This window comes from Canis lupus, chromosome 32 (genome assembly GCF_048164855.1).
Source record: "Canis lupus baileyi chromosome 32, mCanLup2.hap1, whole genome shotgun sequence".
NCBI classification, from domain to species: domain Eukaryota; kingdom Metazoa; phylum Chordata; class Mammalia; order Carnivora; family Canidae; genus Canis; species Canis lupus.
The window spans coordinates 34,242,616-34,262,120 of record NC_132869.1 but is presented as its reverse complement, the minus strand read 5'-3'; the positions used below and the strand labels follow the sequence as shown (position 1 = coordinate 34,262,120).

The 19,505-nt window shown below is 46.2% G+C and overlaps 2 protein-coding genes and 1 long non-coding RNA gene across 16 annotated transcripts in view; 1 reads left to right on the top strand and 2 right to left on the bottom strand.

Moving 5' to 3' along the window:
• Positions 1-2,210: 2,210 nt before the first annotated feature.
• Positions 2,211-14,681, top strand: LCTL (lactase like). Its single transcript, XM_072809246.1, has 13 exons — positions 2,211-2,341; positions 2,930-3,093; positions 3,695-3,782; positions 4,039-4,148; positions 5,582-5,710; positions 5,814-5,909; positions 6,954-7,008; positions 7,093-7,254; positions 10,118-10,392; positions 11,112-11,238; positions 11,401-11,600; positions 12,879-12,942; positions 14,395-14,681. Exons 1-13 carry the CDS (start codon positions 2,224-2,226, stop codon positions 14,508-14,510), a joined length of 1,704 nt encoding a protein of 567 aa, XP_072665347.1. The 5' UTR covers positions 2,211-2,223; the 3' UTR covers positions 14,511-14,681.
• On the bottom strand, positions 2,496-8,403 carry LOC140623150 (uncharacterized). The gene is made up of 2 exons (XR_012022809.1): positions 8,309-8,403; positions 2,496-5,879 (listed from the first exon to the last, which is right to left on the bottom strand). It is a non-coding gene; the product is annotated as an uncharacterized lncRNA (long non-coding RNA).
• The window catches only part of ZWILCH (zwilch kinetochore protein), a 40,903-nt gene continuing 31,241 nt past the window's right edge, over positions 9,844-19,505 (bottom strand). For 7 of the 14 annotated variants that reach the window (XM_072809232.1, XM_072809227.1, XM_072809235.1 and 4 more), the window contains 2 exons: positions 17,520-17,634; positions 9,844-14,612 (listed from right to left, as the gene is read on the bottom strand). In XM_072809232.1, the coding sequence (XP_072665333.1) occupies positions 17,546-17,634 (89 nt within the window). In that variant the 3' untranslated portion in view covers positions 9,844-14,612; positions 17,520-17,545. Of the gene's footprint in view, positions 14,669-15,329; positions 16,738-17,519; positions 17,635-19,505 lie in introns of those variants that run through there. The other 7 variants (XR_012022807.1, XR_012022805.1, XM_072809228.1 and 4 more) reach the window with 3 other exon arrangements.

The following is a 19,505-nucleotide window of genomic DNA, read 5'->3' as shown; positions in this document are numbered from 1 at the left end:
GCTACAGGGGCCCCAAACCCACCTGCCCCCAACACACCTGTTTTCCAGTCAGGCCTGGCCCCCAGGATGTCAGACCCAAAGGAAGGGTCCTGCCCTGGTTGCTGCAGGCCTCAGGCTGGACCCAAGCAGCCCCTGGACTGGAAGGGGAGGAGGTGGTAAAAAGTCCCCAGGTAAAAAGTCCCCTCCCACCCCAGCTGGGAGACCCAGGCCCTTCCAGCCAGAGCCAGGCATGACGCGGGTGGAAGGAGAACAGGATTTGGACAGTAGAGCCAGACAACCCCCAAGCAGCCCTGGCCGTGCCAGGCTGACCATCCCCTCCAACACAAACACCGGCCCCCGGCTCTGCAGGAAGGGGGCATTTTTCAGAGATGACATCAGCTCTTAAAGTTTTATGCATCCTGCCTGCCTCAGCCCAGAGAGCAGAGTCCCCAGCGCCCTGAGCCCGGTGAGGCAGGCACCAGCCCTGGTGCAAACAGCACAGCACTGGCCTCGGACACCACAGCAGTCCACCCACAGAGGGATGGGCGCTCGGGTGGCTGTCCAGCGGCCTGCTCACCCCGAGGACGCCGCCCTGCCTGGCTGCACTCTGCACAACAGATGCAGGAGGACGGAAGACACCAAGCTCCTGGTTCCCCAAACACACCTCAGGGCCTTTGCTCTTCCCCTTGTTGGTTCCCACGCCTTCCCTGCTCCCTGCCACCTAGCCAACACCTCTGCAGCCTTCAAGCGTCCTGTCCAACGTCCCCTCCCCTGGGAAGCCAGCCCCACCTCCCTGAGCCTCTGCAGTATCCTGCCCATCCTTCCATGAGAGCCCTGATCCCCCTTGAACAGTGTTTAGAAGCACCTCCCGTCCCCTCCCTCCACCCTCACCTTCCTCCCCCACCAGACCTGGGGGTAGGGGAGGGCACTAGAGGGCACGGCCCAGTCCCATTCCACTATGGCAGAAAGACATGAATCAACCACCCAGAGCTAAGGGACCCGGTTGAGAGAACCCCCGTGGGGCTCAGCGGAAGGCAGGGGAGCTGGAGGTGAGTGGGGCTGCGGGGGAACGGGAGGGGTGGGGGAGAGCTGGCCAGCCAGGATGGGAAGCCACAGGGGCTGAACCTCCAGGGGGCTCTTCTAACAGGCAATCCTGCTTGAGTGAGCGAGGGAGAGAGTGGGGTAAGGAATGAAGGGTCCGAACGGAGAGGCAAGGTGGAAGGACCAACTTCGCCTTCTGCCAGGAGTTTTCCCCAGCAGCGGGGAGACTCGGACACGGAGGCTTGCCTGCAAATATTGATTTCCACCCTGCCACCCCCACCTCCGGCTTCCCAGGCTAAGGTGTGTGGAATGGGCACATCAGGCCCCGAAGGGGCCCGGGGGCCTGGGTCCCTGCCCCTCTGCCCTGCGAGGGGGCTGACTGGATGCCCAGGGCCCAGGGCCAGGCTGCCCCTGCTGCTGACTCAGGCCCCACTGGCCAGCTCAGCATTCCTGCCCTCCCCACTGAATGGGGCTATTGAACCTCTTTGTAGGGGGAGGTTGGGCCACCGGCCACACCCCCAACCAGAGCCTTCGCTGTGCTGTGGGCTCTGCTCTCAGGGGCAGCAACGGCCCTGGGGTCAGTCTGAGAGTGCTCTGGCTGCCACTGCTAGCCTGGGGGTGTCTGGGACACGGGACAACGACCCCAGGTAATCTGGCTCGGCTGCACCCGAGAGGGAGGGGATCCCAGTGGGAGGGCATCGTCCTGACCCTCAGGACTGCAGGCCCTGGGATGGCAACCCTGCTCGTGATCCCCAGCTTGGGGACAAGTCTGTCCCCCTGCAAGTGCCACAGCATACAGGCGGGGGCGCTTCAGGGCATCTGTGGGTTGTCTTGCCTCCCCCGTCACCTGGAGCTTCCCTAAATCAGAAATGGTTTCCCCACGCAGTCAGGGCCTCTCACAGGGTATGGGCTGGGTATCCCCATCGGACAGGGAGAGGGGGTGGTTTGGAGCCCTGCACGTCAGACCCCAGAGCGTTCATCTCCTCCTTAATCGTACCTGGTGCTCAGCCTCTGCTGGTGGCTCCCAGCAGAGCAATGGGCCAGCTGCCCCAGCAGAGCCAAGGCTTCTCTAGATAAAGTTCCCCGTCTCCCCCTCCCCTCCTGGCCTTCGCCCCCAAGCTGGGATCTGGCCCCCCAGCCCTGGCTGCGTGGGCCTACACCTGTCAGGTGTGCTTTTTCAGGAATGGGGGAGGGCCGGGTGCCATGAAGCCAGTGCAGGTTGTCACACTTTGGTGGGTGCTACTGCTGGTGTCCAGGCTGGGGGCCGCCAGGAAGGGATCCCCAGAAGAGGCCTCCTTCTACTATGGAACCTTCCCACTTGGTATGTCCACTCCTCTGTTGGTCTGTCCGTCTGTGTGTCAGTTTGCCCGCCTTGGCCAGCTGGCCCAAGAGCTTGATGTTTTAGTCTTCTGACAGGTAGGATGAGAAGAAGAACTCCATAGAGTTGTTCTAAAATAGGAGAAGTCCCTCACAGATTATTTATTTATAGATTTTATTTATTTATTCATGAGATACAGAGACAGAGGTGGGTACAGAGACACAGACGGGGGAGAAACAGGCTCCATGCAGGGAGCCCAACATGGGACTCGATCCCGGGTCTCCAGGATCAGGCCCTGGGCTGAAGGCGGCGCTAAACCGCTGAGCCACCCGGGCTGCCCACCCTCACAGATCTTTTAAAACTTACTACGCAGACAGTAAGTATTAATCAGGGCCGAAACTGTGCAAACGAATGTTCCACATGTGGTTGTCCTCCCCCGCCCTGCCCCACATGCTCCCATTGCTAGGGGGACAGGGGCAGGCTGCTGGGGAGGGGTCAGCCCTGCGGCTCAGGGGGCACGGCCCACAGTCCAGGTGCTGGGGGGGGGATATGGAGGGGGCCCGAGGCTCAGCTTGGGGTGTCTCCTTGCAGGCTTCTCCTGGGGCGTGGGCAGTTCTGCCTTCCAGACAGAGGGAGCGTGGGACCAGGATGGCAAAGGGCCCAGCATCTGGGATGCCTTCACTCACAGCGGGAAGGGGAAGGTGCTTGGGGATGAGACAGCAGATGTGGCTTGTGATGGTTACTATAAGGTGCAGGTGAGTGATGGGTGTGTATGTGGGGCGGGGGGTGAGTATGCACCCAGAGGAAGTGCCGTGATGTATTAGGGGAGCCCGGGGACAACGTCAATCTGGTGCTCGCTCAGCACCCGCTCTCCCACTGCAGGTGACGGGGTCGGGCTGTGGTGGGCCAGGGATTGGTGGGCTGGGGGTGTGTGTGCAAGAGGGGGAGGAAAGGAAAGCAGGGCCTTGGTCCAAGTGATGGGCCACTGAGCTGCTGATGCCATGATCGCAGGGTCTACGCGCCTTGGTGGCCCGAACCCTTGGCCTCTGCTTGTGAATTGGCCCCTATGGAGGAAGTCCCTCTGCTTGGGACCCACTTTTCCTCTCTGGGCTGACTTCTTGGGGGATTCATCACCCAAGCTTATTAGGAACACCCTGATGGACATCTCAAGCACCCCCATATCCTGCATTTAGGTGACTCCTGGCAGGGGAGAGAGGGGCAGGTGCTTTCACAGCTGTTGTATAGATGAGGAGCTACGGACAGGAGTGAGCATTGGCCCGGGCCCCCAGCGTGACCCTACCTCCCACCCCAGAGCCCTAGGTGACCCTGCCCTGCCTCTCACCCCTGTCTGCACAGGAGGACATCATCCTGCTGAGGGAGCTGCGTGTGAGCCACTACCGATTTTCCCTGTCCTGGCCTCGGCTCCTTCCCACGGGTGTCCGAGGTGAGACAGGGCACCGCCTTCCAAGCCCAAGTGGGGTTCCCTTTGGCCATATTGGCTTTGCGGGGACCTCGGAAAGTGCTGGGGAGGGAGAGCAGCCCCGAAACATGGCTTCTCTGGTAGCACCCCCCCGGGTTCTGTAGGCAGCTGGGTCCCCGTGCCATGCTTCAGACCTGGGATCAGGCAGGCTGGGGGGCTCCACAGGGCCCAGGAGCACTGTCCTGCAGAAGGCCAAGGCCCCTTTTAACCTCACCTTCAGCTGACAAGGTGAACAAGAGGGGAATCAAATTCTACAGCGACTTCATCGACGCCCTCCTGAAGAGCAATATCACCCCCATTGTGACCTTGCACCACTGGGATCTCCCGCAGGTAAGGCAGGTGCAACCCCGACGAAGGCCCTGGGGGGCTCAGCTCAGCGGGGAGAGCCTGACTGGAGGGTGGGGGTTGCCAAGGTGGGGCAAAGCCTGGGGTCTGGACCAGGAGCTGCGAGGGAGCCAAGAAATGTGACTCACCCATGGAGGGACATCGTGCTGGTTTAACTCATGTTTGTAATAGGTGGCAAGTGCGGATTTTGAGGTTTTCCCCAAACATTTGGCCTAAAAACAACAAACCAAACTAAAAAAAAAAAAAAAAAAAAAAAAAAAAAACCTCTTTTGCATGAGACGTGATGACACGGCATCACTAACGAGTTTGTTTGAGCCGGCATCCTATGAGCACAGCCCCCTGAGCAATCCCTGCTGAGTCTCAACCTCCCCATGGACATCACTACTCAAGCAATGGTTCCTTCACCCGGCAAGGCCCCACGGAGATCACGGCCTACTGGCAGAGGAGCCGCGTACATGACTCTGACACAGGCCGCAGGAGGTCAGAGAACGGAAATGTGGCCTCAGGGAGGTGTTGGGAAGGGGATGGGGTCCCATGAGTGCTTTGAAGGGTTGGTCATGAAGTGGAAGGGATGCAGCGCAGCACGGCAAGGAGCAGAGAGAGGGGGGTGGCGAGTGACTGAGTTAAGGGTCTGGGGAGCAGGCAGGACGGGGAGGGGCAGAGGTGGGAGTGTGGCTTGGGGCCAGGCCTGACTTGACTTGACCTTGACTGCTGAGCTAAGGGGCCTGGGATCATCCTGTGGGAAGGTGAGCTGCGAGAGGCCTCTAAATGGGGCTGCGGGGGTACAGTAGACTTTAAGGAGACAAACTGGAAACCACCTTCCAGCTTCTTCCCTGGTTAACTGCTCTCACTAACCTGGCCCTTTAGCATCCCCCCTCAAACCCCACCAGGGAGAGCTCAGTAGGCGATCTCAGGGGAATGCTTGACCTCTTCATAAGCAGATGGCCTTGGTTGGAAGACAGCTGCCCACTGGAGAAAGCAGAACCCACCCTCCTAACAGAGCTGCTGAGGTTTCCGACATCTGTCCGGCCCTCAAAATCCTAATCAGAGCTTCCGTGTCCCGCATCATGTCTTATTGCTTCTGAATGTTCATTCCAGGTTCTTTCTCCCAATATCAGACCTCTCTACCTTGGCCAATTTTCCTAAACATTCCTTTTAAGCGTGAGAGTCTCAGACTTTCTGTGTTCCCCTCTCGTTTGCACAAGGAACGTCCGCACTGACGTTGCCTCATGGTTCCTTACCGGCCACCATCCGCTGGCTGTAATGCCCAAGACCCCCTTCCTTGCTCTGTTGCTCTCAGTAGCCTCTGTACTGTCATCACCCTGTTGCTCCCACGTCCCTGGCCTATCGACTCCAGAGGTCTTTTCTAGACACAGACCCTTGGGGCGCCTGCTTCTTTCTCCACTGTGTGTGTGCAGCTGCTCCAGGTCAAGTACGGCGGATGGCAGAATGGGAGCATGGTCAACTACTTCGGTGATTACGCCGATCTGTGCTTTGAGGCCTTTGGGGACCGGGTGAAGCACTGGATCACTTTCAGTGATCCTCGGGTAAGCAGGGCCCTTCTCCAGGTAGGAAAGCCCCCCTTCCCAGACCAGAGGGCTCCTACCCCCTTCTCACCGGCCCTGTGGTCCCCGCTTGCCGTCCCTGTAGACAATGGCAGAAAAAGGCTTCGAGACGGGCCACCATGCTCCAGGCTTGCAACTCCACGGCACGGGCCTGTACAGGGCAGCACACCACATCATTAAGGTGAGGTGGGTCCTTCTGGGAGGGACGGCTGGGTTCAAGGTGGAGGGACAAGCCCCACTGTCAGTTCAGCCGGCCCCGGGGGTCTGAGCCTGAGCTCGGTCCTTTGTGGTTCTAGCAAATTCTATCACACCTTCGCACTGGTCACTTGCGTTCCATACGGATCTATGGAGGGAGTGGCCAGTCATCCAGTGCTGGACACTGCCAGTGGGACAATACAGTGGCTGCTCTCTAGAGCTTACGATTCAGTCAAGGGGGATGGAGCACACGCATGTGAAAGTTTGTCACCTTTGGCCTAAACAGTCCAGTGAGGACTTTCTCTTTCTACATTTGGCTTATGAGTTCTTAAACTGCGAGTATTTATTATTTTTTATTTTTGCGAGTATTTTTTAAGATTTATTAATGCATTTGAGAGAGAGCTAGAGCGCAGGGGGAGGGGCAGAGGGAGGGAATCTCAAACGGACTCCCACTGAGTGGGGAGCCCTATGGGGGGCTCCACCCCACGACCCTGAGATCATAACCTGAGCCGAAATCAAGAGTCGGATACCCAACCGGCTGAGCCACCAGGCGGCCCATCAACCGTGAATGTTTAAAAGGGTCTCCGAAGGCATCAGTGAGTGCCTGATAAAGAATATGGAGAGAAGGCAGGTCGGCGCATTTTGAATTCCTTTCCCAAGACTGTTCCAGCTGCGTGGTATTTTCCAAACTTCCTGAGCACTTAGGGTAAAAGGAACCGCTTAGTTACTGCAGAAGACAAGCAGGAACAAAACAAGAAACTTGAGCAAAAATCGTAGGAACGAGAAATAACACAAAGGGCTTGGTTTTGTGCTTGTGCCAGAAGGAGACCGAGTTTCCCTACAGAACAAAGAAAACAGGTGCCTCTGGAGGTCAGAGGAAAGGAAACAAGGGTTTGGGATCATCAAGGTTGGACTCGGGGGGAAAGATGGGACTCAGACTGGATCTCTAGTCGGGACAGAGGGACAGAAAGGCAGGCGAGAAAGGTGCCGGCCGATGTCCCCCTCTGACGCACCGCCCCTCCGTTTTCAGGCCCACGCCCAGGCCTGGCACTCCTACAACAGCACGTGGCGCGCCAAGCAGCGAGGTGAGCCCCACCAGCCGCGGGCGAGGGTCCCAGCCCCGGGGGGATGCTGCTCGCACCTGCCACCCGCCTGTCCTTTCTCTTAAGGTCTGGTGGGGATCTCACTAAACTGCGACTGGGGAGAGCCCGTGGACATCAGTAGCCCCAAGGACATAGAAGCCGCCGAGAGATACCTACAGTTCTGCCTCGGCTGGTTCGCCAACCCCATCTACGCCGGAGACTACCCCCAGGTCATGAAGGAGCGGATCGGTGAGCCAAGTCCCGTCTTTAGGTCCAGGCACCACAGCAATAGTACTGAGCGCAAGTGACGGAGAGGCCGGGGGACGGAAGGACACGAGGGGCTCGGGTGGGGCCCTCAAGGGGTAGCCCAGCCCCCAAGGAACTGAGAACTGCCTATTTGAACTGGGGAGAGGGGAGGAAGGACACCCACACAAATCCCCAGAGGGGGAGGTTGAGGCCTTCAGAAGCCAGGGGAAAACAGCAATTCTCTGGGCCGTTCCCTTCTATGTTCTGCTCTCCTGTCTCGCTCTCCCCACCCCGCTCCATTTCACTTTAAGTGAAGTCGGAGGGAGAAGTTGAAGACGAAGTCCTGGGCAGTGCCAGTCCTATCGTTGGTTCTGCCGCCTGAGAAATGTTTTCCAAGCTCTGGTTTTCACGTCAGAGAAGACCAGAAAAGGGTGATCCAGGGCCAGTTAATCCAGCCTTCAGGGATGTCTTTGAGGACCCAGGCTCATTCCATCTTCCGCTCCGGCTCCTTTAGCCAGCCCATCAACCACTCCCTATGGTCACATGATGGCTGCAGCAGCTCCAGGCATCATATCTTTGCACATCAACTCCCAGAGGCAGAAAAATGGAAATAGCTCCGTCATAGCCATATCTAAGAACAAGGAAAATCTTCCCAGAAGACAGTCTCCTCCCACAATTGACTTCTCTTCAAGGGAAGTCCTCAAGGGACAGAACTGTCAGATACTCCAGAATGCCCTACACCATGAGGACTAGGGTCTCTGAGGTGGGGAGTCAGGACACTCGTAAAGGATACAGCCCCTTGGAAAAGGATGAGGAAGAGGGCAAGAAAGAAGACAGGCATGATGGGCGGGCAGCCAGTAGCATCTGGCCACAGGAGTCTAAAAGTATTAGCTCTGTTTACTTAAGAGGTATCAGTCTGCATACCCCTATAGAGACAGGGGTGGCATTGAAATAGGTTACAATCTCACACAGCAAGACTTCTTTGGATGTTTGACCAAGAAAGAACTGTCAACGTTTCAAAAAATTCCCTTTCTAAAGCACCATTTATCAGACTTACCTGAAATAGGAGCAGTTGATTTAATTCTAGCTCTGCCACTAACCAGTGACTCTAGGCGAGATGTTTTACCCCTTTGGGCATCATTCTTATTATCTGAAAGTGAAGGACTAGACAAATAATCTCTAAAAATCTCTTGGAATAACCAGTTCTGTGACACGTCTATACAGGTATATTCAAAATCCTGAGAATGAGGTCCTCAAGATGCACAGGGAAAAAGCCTTCCCCTGCTCTGCTCTGCAAGCACACCCCATCATTCACCTGTTGCATTCACTCCCAGGACTCCCAGAGGCAGGAGCCACAAGATGGCACTAAGAAAAGCCAAATTGTCACAGAAGAGTTCTTGGGCTTCAGGCCAATAATTCCAGACCTGATCAACTACAACTCTGTGGTAACTGAAGTGAAAATTGGGCTGAATTTTTCCTGCTACAATGTGGAAAGAAGGATCCTCTGAGCAGTTAATATTTTCTTTAGTGAAAGCATCTCATAAGCACAATACATGAACAAGAGTAATTCTCGACCTGTGCAGTCTCAAAGAACTTCCAGTGATGATGGAAGTGTCCTCTATCTGTGCCGTCCAGATAGCCTGTAGTCATTATGCCTATTTAAATTTTAAGATTAAAAATTCAGCCCTTCCGTGTGACTGCATTAAAGATGCACAATCTAATGGCCACATGTAGTCAGTAGCCACTCTATTAGACAGTCCAGGGTCAATGTTTTGTGGTTTTCTTCAAGTTACTGAATGTCACTGAAAATAACATGCTAGTATCTGAAAGGTAGTTAATAATACCAGCTTTTCACTCAGTTCATCTAAACCAACAGCCTCTTTAGAAACATGTTTATGGTTATATTTTAAAACAACTTATACAAATGCTACTTCACTCATTTAAAAGCTTTTATTTTGCATATATACAAAGATTTTATGCATGGTTCAAATTTTTTAAATTTTAAGAGAGTACAAAGTGAAAAGTCAAGCTTACCTCCCTCCCTCTTCCCACTGCTCTCATCTTTCCCAAAAGGAAGCATACTTCCTGATGGATTGTACATGTGAGCAAAAACACTGCTGCTCCGTGTGTGTACTTGCTAAATGCAACACTGTCTTTCATTTAAACATGTATCTTGGCATTCTTTCCATGTTGGTATATAAAGTGCTGCATCATTCATTCTAATGACTGCACAGTGTTGTATGGATGGATATCCAATCATTTATCCAAGCACTCTCCTTATAGACATTTAGGTGGTTTCCAATCTTTTGCTACTCAATCTACAATGAAGATCCTCGTACACACATCCTTTTACATGTGCGAGTAAAATGCAGCATAAACAGATATTGGTTAGTGAAAGGACATACCCTTTAAAAACCTTAAACATTAGTAGGACAAAATTTCCCAACACAGAGGTTGTACCAGCTTACACTACAACAGAGCATGAAGGGGACCATATGTCCCCCCACCACACCAATGACCTTCCACTTCTCTTCCCAGAGAAAACCAAAATTACCAATTTTTGCATAAGAAATAATATAGGAATCCAAACCCTTTTTTCAATACAGCTACAAAGTTGTCATTTATTGAGTAATCTATGAAAATATAACTTCTAAGCAATATAAAATTTTAAAATTTTGGATAGCATTCAAATGTCAAAATTCCAGCTTAAAAGTCTAAGGTTACATTTTCCATACAAATGAATCCCAAAACCCAGAATCTGGATAACAGTTTTTAGGTCAATATGCTAGTATTATCATGGTACACAACAGCAAACGGATTGTGAGAAAATAAAACTTTGTTAAATCCTATTTCTCTCTCTCAATAGGGAAAAAGAGTGTGGAGCAAGGCCTGGATATGTCAAGGTTACCAGTGTTCTCACTCCAAGAAAAGAGCTACATTAAAGGCACATCTGATTTCTTGGGATTAGGTCATTTTACTACTCGGTACATCACCGAAAGGAACTACCCCTCCCGCCAGGGGCCCAGCTATCAGAATGATCGTGATTTAGTAGAACTGGTTGACCCAAACTGGCCTGATCTGGGGTCTAAATGGCTATATTCTGTGCCGTGGGGATTTAGGAGGCTCCTCCACTTTGCTCAGGTGATTATCACATTAAGCTATTCAATGAACATTTTTTTCTTTAAAGATTTGAGAAAGAGAGAGTGCGTGCATGCATGTGTGGGGTTGGTGGGGCAGGAGAGGGACAAGCAGACTCCCTGCTGAGCCTACATGAGGTTCGATCTCAGGACCCAGAGATCAATACCTCAGCTGGAATCAAGAGTTGGATGCCCAATCAACTGAGCCACTCGCGGTCCCCTACTGAACACTTTTGAATTCATGTCTTATAGCTTAGGCTCAGGTACCTACATTTTTTTAAGTTTTTATTTTAATTTCAGTTAGTCAGGGGAGTACATCTGGAAGTGAAACTCCGTTACCTCTATACATCAAAGGCTACTAAAGACTTTACAGACTAATGCCTAAATGAGAAACTACCTGAACGTAGAGCTGTAGCTAGTCTCATCCCACGTTAGTTATTTGGCCGCCCTTCTCACTTGAACTATGTGGGAAAGAACAAGACCTGAATGAAGTACATTTTCTCTACAATGATGTGGATTAACTGAGAAAAAGTCTTTCATATGAATTTGCTCCTGTCTACATTCACCTCCAAATAAATGTGTGAACTGGCACCTACTAATGCTAAATACATTTGATTAGAATATGGCGGGCTTGAGTATGCTGTTACTCTATGTGCCTCAGATTCAGAAACCCACCTGTAGGTTGGAGTTTTTAAGCTATTCCTTACTATGACTCACTTTCAGACTCAATATGGCAATCCTCCCATCTATGTGACAGAAAACGGCGCGTCTCAAAAATTACACTGTACGCAATTATGTGATGAGTGGAGAATTCAGTACCTTAAGGGCTACATAAATGAAATGCTAAAAGGTGAGATACTAACCAAGATTGTCTTCACGTATTTTGGTTAGTAGCCTTCATTGACTGAAGCTTGTTTCTGAATCTCATAAATGAACACATTTAAAATTACCTTCACAATGTTATTTTTTCCAAGTAAATGAAATTTATTAAAAATGGAACATGTCTTTGCAGCTATAAAAGATGGTGCTAATATAAAAGGGTATACTTCCTGGTCTTTGTTGGATAAGTTTGAATGGGAGAAAGGATACTCTGATAGATACGGATTCTACTATGTTGAATTTAACAACCGAAATAAGCCGCGCTACCCAAAGGCATCAGTTCAATATTACGAGAAGATTATCACTGCCAATGGATTTCCCAATCCAAGAGAGGTAGGACTAATTATTGATGTTATTTGTTCTAGATTTTTAAAAAAAATCTCTACACCTAAGATGGGGCTTGAACTCATGACCCCAAGATCAGGAGTCATGTGTTCTCCTGACTTGAGCCTGCCATGAGCCCCTCACTTGCTCCAGATTTTAGAAGAGCTAAGCAACTGGGGGTGTACAGTGTGGTGAGTGTCTCTCCTCTCTCCTCTGTGGAGGACAGGGCTTTGTGGGAACATGGGCCTTTGACTATCTCCTAACTTGTGCCACCTCTTTGCTCATTTGCTTAGAATGAGACAAATATGCCTTAAAAGCCAGTCCTAACTTAAAATTCAATCCTAACTTGCAGAGCATGAAGGATAAACTAGAGTTATACACAAGTCCTATTTGTTTTAGGTTATGGTAGCCAGTAGAGACTTCTAGTTAAATGTTATTCTAAATGTTACATTTGGGGATCCCTGGGTGGCACAGCAGTTTAGCGCCTGCCTTTGGTCCCTGTGTCTGTCTCTGATGAATAAATAAATAAAATCTTTAAAAAATAAATGTTACATCTTAATGCAAGCAAATACTGCCTACTTACTCTTCAACTTATATGAAAACAGTTAAGTAAATTAAATGTATAATGACCATAATTTTCACTTCTTTTCCCACTAGTTCCAAAATGAGATTAAAAATAATCAAACCTAATATTAGTAATCCTTTAAAACATACCAAACGTTTTCAATCACCTGTAAATTTTTCTATCAGCTCTCTATGTTGCTATTGATGGCAGGGAATAAAAATCATACTTTAGAATGTCTCAATAAAGATAATTTCTAAAAATAAATCTTACTTTTTTTTTTAAGATTTATTTATTCATGAGAGACACAGAGGGAGAAGTAGCCTCCTGGCAGGGAGGCTGATGTGGGACTTGATCCCTGAGCCAAGGGCAGATGCCCAACTGCTGAGCCACCTAGGTGTCCCTAAATCTCACTTGTTTACCAACATTCTTTTAGGATGAGCCAAGTGCCACGATAAACAAACAGTGACTCATAAGCATTCACCAGTTTGGCATTTCTAGGAAAGTGCTAGATTGTAAGGTCCTCAAAAATAAAGACTGGTTTTGTAGGTTTTTTTTTTTTCTTTAATCCCTCACAATGATGCACATAGGCAATACAATAAATATTAACTAATTTAAACTCCAGGCAGATTTAAATTCTTTTAATCCCACATTATTTCAAAAATGATTTCAAATAGCAAAAAATTAGTCTATATGACATTACTTATCTAGTCGGTTTTTATTAGGTGGAAAGTTGGTATCTCAAAGCCTTGGAAACTTGTTCTATCAACAACCAGATGCTTGCTGCAGGTAAGTATATTTTAATTTTTCCCTTCAACAGTTAAGGCACATGATTACACATATAATGATGTTACCAAAACCTCAAAATGTGGATCTATCTGAAGTCAATCATTCCAAAGCATACAATTAAAAAAATGATTTTTTCCTTCACTTTGAAACAATGTTAAATTTGTTTTATAAGCATTTCAAATAATATTTTAAAAATCTACCACAAAAGAAATATTTTATTCACCCTCGTTTTATTCTTTGTGAGTCATCTGTCAATTTATAAACCTATTTTTGTTATGGTGGGCTTTGTGGAAGGAGGAGAAAATGTAAGCATATTCCAATAAAGAAAAGGCGAAGGATACGCCAGATATTATACTCACTCATTCAGCAAGTAATTATTAAGCACTCACTATTAGCAGGGGTTGTTGTAAGCCCTGGGGTATATAGCAATAAAATAAGGTCCCTGACCTCATGGAAGGCATGGTTTCTTGTGCAATAGGATCTAAAAAGCTCTGAGATGTATAACAAAGATGCATCTACACATCAATGAATGCCAGCACATTTTGTTTCCTTCAATTCTTTCTCTAAGGGGAATCAGAGAAATATACTTCCTGTTTTAACAAACCCATCTTTAATGTGGTATGAGAGATGGAAAGTGCTAGATGAAACAAATCCTACCAGTTATTTTTTCTTTTTCTAATTCAGCTCTTTTTATATAGGCCAATACATTACTACTGTGCCCTGCTCCCATCTAAATAACCAGATGATATTAATTAAGGATGCATATTCCTTTAAACCAAAATAAACTTGTATTTTATCACCTAGACACACGATATAGATTTACTGAATTCTGTAGGAGCAGGGCCTCAGGCCTTATTTATCATGGTAGCCAAGGTGCCAGGCACAAGACCTAAAAGCAGGAATTACATAAATGTCCACTACTATAATCAAGTACATGGAACATGCTTATTGTTCAACTCTTCAAGATTACTTAGCTATGCAAGAATTGTCCCATGAACTTTCAATATGGAAACTTCTATACCTCTTAAGATACACAATAACATCTTTGAAAGGTTGGAGATGTTTCTCAAGGATTTTTCTTTCACAATGCCCCCCCACCGCCCCCCGCCCAGTGAAAACAGAAACTGTGGAACATGTCTGTTAATTTTCTCACATTAATTTATAGTAAGTATAACACTTAGATTTTATTCCAATACCTATGGAAGAACCAAATGTAGGAATTATTTATCTTATATTTTGTGAAATATTTTGTGAAATATTTTATAAAACCCTCACATAATTTTTTTGTAACATTTATTCACCATGTTCTCTTTTGGAGCAAGTGAAAATAACTACAAAGCTTGATGATGCATTTTCCAAGTTTTTCCCAATACAGTTGCATCTTTCAGGATGAAGCTATTATTCGTTGAAATGATGACACTGTCATTTGTGATGTTTTCTCTGCCATTTCAGAGCCTCTGCTAAGTCACATGCAGATGGTGACAGAGATCGTGGTACCTACAGTCTGCACCCTCTGTGTACTCATCTCTGCAGTTCTCCTGATGCTCCTCCTACGGAGCCAGAGCTGAGACGGGGTTACAGGTTTTATAGATTAATCTTTCATCAAGGATCTTCAGGATCTTCCTCCTTTCTCTGCTTTGAAGGTTTATATACATTTCTGTTTTCAGGCTCTGTGATTAAAAATATATATATATATATTTTTGGGTCTTGTGCTGGGATTTAAAAACTAGAAAATAAAAATAAGCATAAATGAAATAAAAATCACCTGTCAAAGTCAATGTTAATATTTTGCTATTATGCATCTGTTTTTACTTTGCAAAAAAGGAATCATGATGCACAAACTGTTTTGATGCTTCATTTTTTTCTCCTTCTAAAAATTTATCCAGGGGCACTTGGGTGGCTCAGTCAGTCAGGCATCACACTCTTGATTTCGGCTTGGGTCATGATCTCAGGGTCCTGGGATCAAGCCCTGAGACAGGCTCCCCACTCAGCGTGGAGTCTGCTTGTCTCCTTCTCTCTATGCTCCTTCCCCTACTCGTGCACTCTCTCTCTCTCTCAAATGCATAAATAAATCTTTAAGCAAATAAATAAAAATAAAAATCTATCCAGAAACATCACTATAATGTGGAAATAACTGTCAGCTTAGCACTGTCCTATAAACAATGGTTACAGTCAAACGTCTACACATAACAGGCCTTTCAGGTTCTCAATCTATCAGGCAACTAGGGAAATGCATTGGGTGGGTACCAAGTAAGTGAGCACATATCCTTTTCTGAGATAAACTTTCTTGCACTAAACTCAACTTCTATGAAATACTTCAAAGAAATACGTATTTAATATTTTCTCTGTAGCTAGATATTCAGAGTTTTTGAGAGCCTGTTTGGAGGTTCTAGCAGGGGAGCGCAGCTACTCGTATACCCTTGACCGAAGAACGGTCCTCCTCTATCGGGGATGGTCGTCCTCTTCGACCGAGCGCGCAGCTTCGGGAGGGACGCACATGGAGCGGTGAGGGAGGAAGGGGACACCCGCCTAGCCAGCCAGATCAGCCGAATCAACCCTGGCGATCAATGGGGTGACAGATGTCGCAGCCAGATCGCCCTCACATCCGATATTCAGAGTTTTTAAAATAAAGGTCTATTTTATTCTCCAATTACACTAAAATGCTAAAATTAAGTAACATCTATTTATCTGGGGACAAAACATGGCATAAGAATGATATGAAGTGGGGATCCCTGGGTGGCGCAGCGGTTTGGCGCCTGCCTTTGGCCCAGGGCGCGATCCTGGAGACCCGGGATCGAATCCCACGTCGGGCTCCTGGTGCATGGAGCCTGCTTCTCCCTCTGCCTGTGTCTCTCCCTCTCTCTCTCTCTCTGTGGCTATCATAAATAAATAAAAATTAAAAAAAAAAAAAAAAGAATGATATGAAGTGGACAGCCGTGGTGAATCAGTAGTTTAATGAGTTTAATGCTGCTTTCAGCCCAGGGTGTGATCCTGGAGACTCAGGATCCAGTCCCACATCGGGCTTCCTGCATGGAGCCTGCTTCTCCCTCTGCCTGTGTCTCTCCCTCTCTCTCTCTCTCTCTGCGCCTCTCATTAATAAATATTTTTTTAAAAAAAGAATGATATGAAGCATTTTATTTATTACCTGATTCTATTGTTTCTAAAACACCAAAACAGTAGATAATGCTATTATATTAATTCTCTTGGTTAATACCATCTCAAACATTTTAAAAAAGTAATTTACATCTGGGGCTTAGTGCTATAATTAGGCTAGTGTAAAATTGTTTTGTTCTTTAATTTTTATTTAAATTCTAGTTAATTAACATACAGTACAATATTGGTTACAATATTGGTTTCAGTACAATTCAGTGATTCATCACGTACATATAACAACACCCTGTGCTCAACATAAGTGCCCTCTTTAATACCCACCAACCATCTAACCCAGCCCCGCCCATCTCCCATCAACCCTGTTTGTTCTCTAACATTAAGAGTCTCTTACAGTTTGCTTCTCTCTTTTCCCCTCTCCCATATGTTCGTTTTGTTTCTCAAATTCCACATAGGAGTGAAATCACATGGTATTTGTCTTTCTCTGCCTTATTTCACTTAGCATAATATACTCTAGCTCCATCCACATAATTGCAAATGGCAAAACTTCATTCTTTTTGATGGCTGAGTAATATTCCACTGTGTACAGATACCATATCTTCTTTATTCACTCATCAGTTGATGGACATTTGGGCTCTTTCCATAGTTTGGCTCTTGTTGATAATGTTGCTATAAAATATTGGGGTGCTGGGGTAAAATAGTTTTTTTTTTTTTTTTAAGATTTTATTTATTCATTCATGAGAGACACACACAAAGAAAGAGAGGCAGAGACACAGGCAGAGAGAGGGAAAAGCAGGCTTCATGCAGGAAGCCCGACATGGGACTTTATCCCGGGTCTCCAGGATCACGACCTGGACTGAAGGCGGCACTAAACCGCTGAGCCACCCAGGCTGCCCAGTAAAATAGTTTTGTTTTGTTTTGTTTAATTTTTATTTATTTATTCATAGAGACACACTGAGAGAGAGAGGCAGAGACACAGAGGGAAAAGCAGGCTCCATGCAGGGAACCTGACATGGGACTCGATCCCTGGTCTCCAGGATCACACCCCAGGCTGCAGGTGGCACTAAACCGCTGTGCCACGGGGGCTGCCCCGGTAAAATAGTTTTTAACAGAACTTTCTTTGCTTTCAATGTCAAATTGACACTCATTTAGGATTTTTCTCTCCCGTCAATATTTTTGAAATCAAACTCTCTACCATATATACAGATTTAAAATGCAAAGACATTTTAATGAAATGTTTTTGCTTTTCTGGTTTTAGGACTAATCTGACCTATTAAGTGGACTACAGAAGGTAGAAAGGAAATTAAAGACTTGCATTACTCTATAACATCTGGTAAACCTCTTGCCTGATTACTGAAAAATAATTCATATTCCAAATGTATTAAATCAACATTTCTGTTGTAGAAAAAACTGAAACATACATAATACATTACAAAGTATTTGGAGGGAATACAAAGTGAACATACTACCTTACAAAGGACTCCATCAGCACACTTCACTTGAAATGCACCTGGCTGCAGGTAACCAGGTTAGTGAAGAAGATCCTTTCTTCTAGGCTACCATTCAATGTTAATTCAGAAACATCTGTAACCAGACAGAGATCATAATTGCTAACCAGCCTGCTGGTCTACTAAATACTACTATATATTGCTGAATTTCATAATAATCCAGGGATAATCTAAATAAGATGTCTTCTACTTTGAATTTATAAGAAAAGCCACCAGGGACAATTCCTTTAAATAATAAACCCTCTGATGCACCGAAAACGTTGATTAAAGAAAATAAAAAGCAGATTTTTAGAAATACTATATTCTTATTTTGGAAGTCTACTGCTTTATCTTTATGCCTCATCCACAATAGTTAAACTCTTTTTCCAATCTTAACATGTTTCAGAAAACAATTTCTACTTGAGATTTCTAGTCTTACGGCCAGACACATATGCATTTTTTCCTCTCCTGAAGACTGTTGTATTAAAAAAAAAGATAGTACAATTAACATTTAAATGAGATTATGTTTCCAGTCTTGTGGGTTAATATTTTGGTTTCCACATTCTCACCATTACCAACAATCATTTGTGAAGTGCCTGCTGGGCAAGTACCACTTCCTCAGACACTGTTGTTCTCCCTCATTCGCTCGAAATCATTATTCTCTTTCCTGACATTTCTTCTCAAGGGTTCCTGCTTTTAATCTCAATGTTTTACTCAACAGTAACACATTAGATATCTTGAAAAGCTAGTTGTTGACCTAAGTGCTCAGTCCAATGAAGCAGAAAGTTAAACCTCTGAAATGCATATAATCTTTGGCAAAAATAAATCATGACTGGGCTTTAATATTTACAGTCAGGCCTTTGTTTGAATAGCCCATGAGGCTTACAAACGAGGGCCTCCTTCACTAGTTGGTCTTACTTTGGGCTGGAAGTGACTGAATAATTTCTAGATAAACACATCAAGAACGTAAAATGGGTGGAAGAGGTTATAAAGTTCTAGCTAAAATGCAGTATGAGCACTTTTCCAAGCACATAAATATACAATTTCATAAGAATTCCTATTAAAAAAAAAGAATTCCCTATTTTCACAAGTCATTGAAACAATGCATCAATAAATTGTTTTAACTCTAAACATTCAAAGCAACTCACTCTTTTTTTTTTTTTTTTCAACTCACTCTTTTTTGAAGTAATCTGCATCAAAGAGTTTAGATGGTACATTTAATCTATTTCACTTATTCAGCAGCATTGAAAAAAAGGTGTTTAATCTTGCATGAATTTCCTCAAAGAACAGGTTTGATCTTTATGTTATAATAAAACTTACTTTAAAAATGGCATTTTCCAAAAATGTATCACATATGCTCATAGCTTTAAAACGTTTTTAAATCATAAAATATAGGTCTTTTTAAAAACAAACAAACCTGAAACAACTTATGCAGAGAAAACAAAATGCTTAAATTAGTGGTTCTCAAACTAGTTGCACAGTGGAATCACCTGGAGAACCTCAAAAATCACAGATGTCTAGGCGCTAGCTCCAGAGACTCTGATTTGCTTGGTCTTGGTATTAAGACTTTAAAAGCTCCCTAAATGATTTTAATGTTCACTCAAAGCTGAGAACAAGCCCTCCCCCCACTGCATGCCATACCTCCAGGTTAAAATTTCATTGTATCCTTCCAGATCTTTTCTTATGCCTCACTCTCCATATTTTTTCCAGGCTTTTGCTACTGTAAACAATATCACATTTGTTCATAAGTCTTTTTGTACATGTTGGGTTTTATGCATGGAATAAATCCCTACTAATAAAACTACGGGCCTACAAAACGTATTTTAAAATTTTGGTGGGTATTGCTCTCCACAGAAGCTATACATCCTAACACGTCGACCAGCAATGTGTGAGGCTACGTGTTCACATTCTTGCCAGTACTGTGACACCAAACTTTTTGATCTTTGCTAATCTGACAGTTGAAAGAGA

Excerpts from the sequence above, each read along its gene's own strand:
- LCTL (XM_072809246.1), top strand. The coding sequence starts at position 2,224 with ATGAAGCCAGTGCAGGTTGTCACACTTTGGTGGGTGCTACTGCTGGTG. Across the intron at positions 3,094-3,694 it reads ATGGTTACTATAAGGTGCAG|GAGGACATCATCCTGCTGAG; the intron begins GTGAGTGATGGG and ends CTGTCTGCACAG. Across the intron at positions 11,239-11,400 it reads CATAAATGAAATGCTAAAAG|CTATAAAAGATGGTGCTAAT; the intron begins GTGAGATACTAA and ends ATGTCTTTGCAG.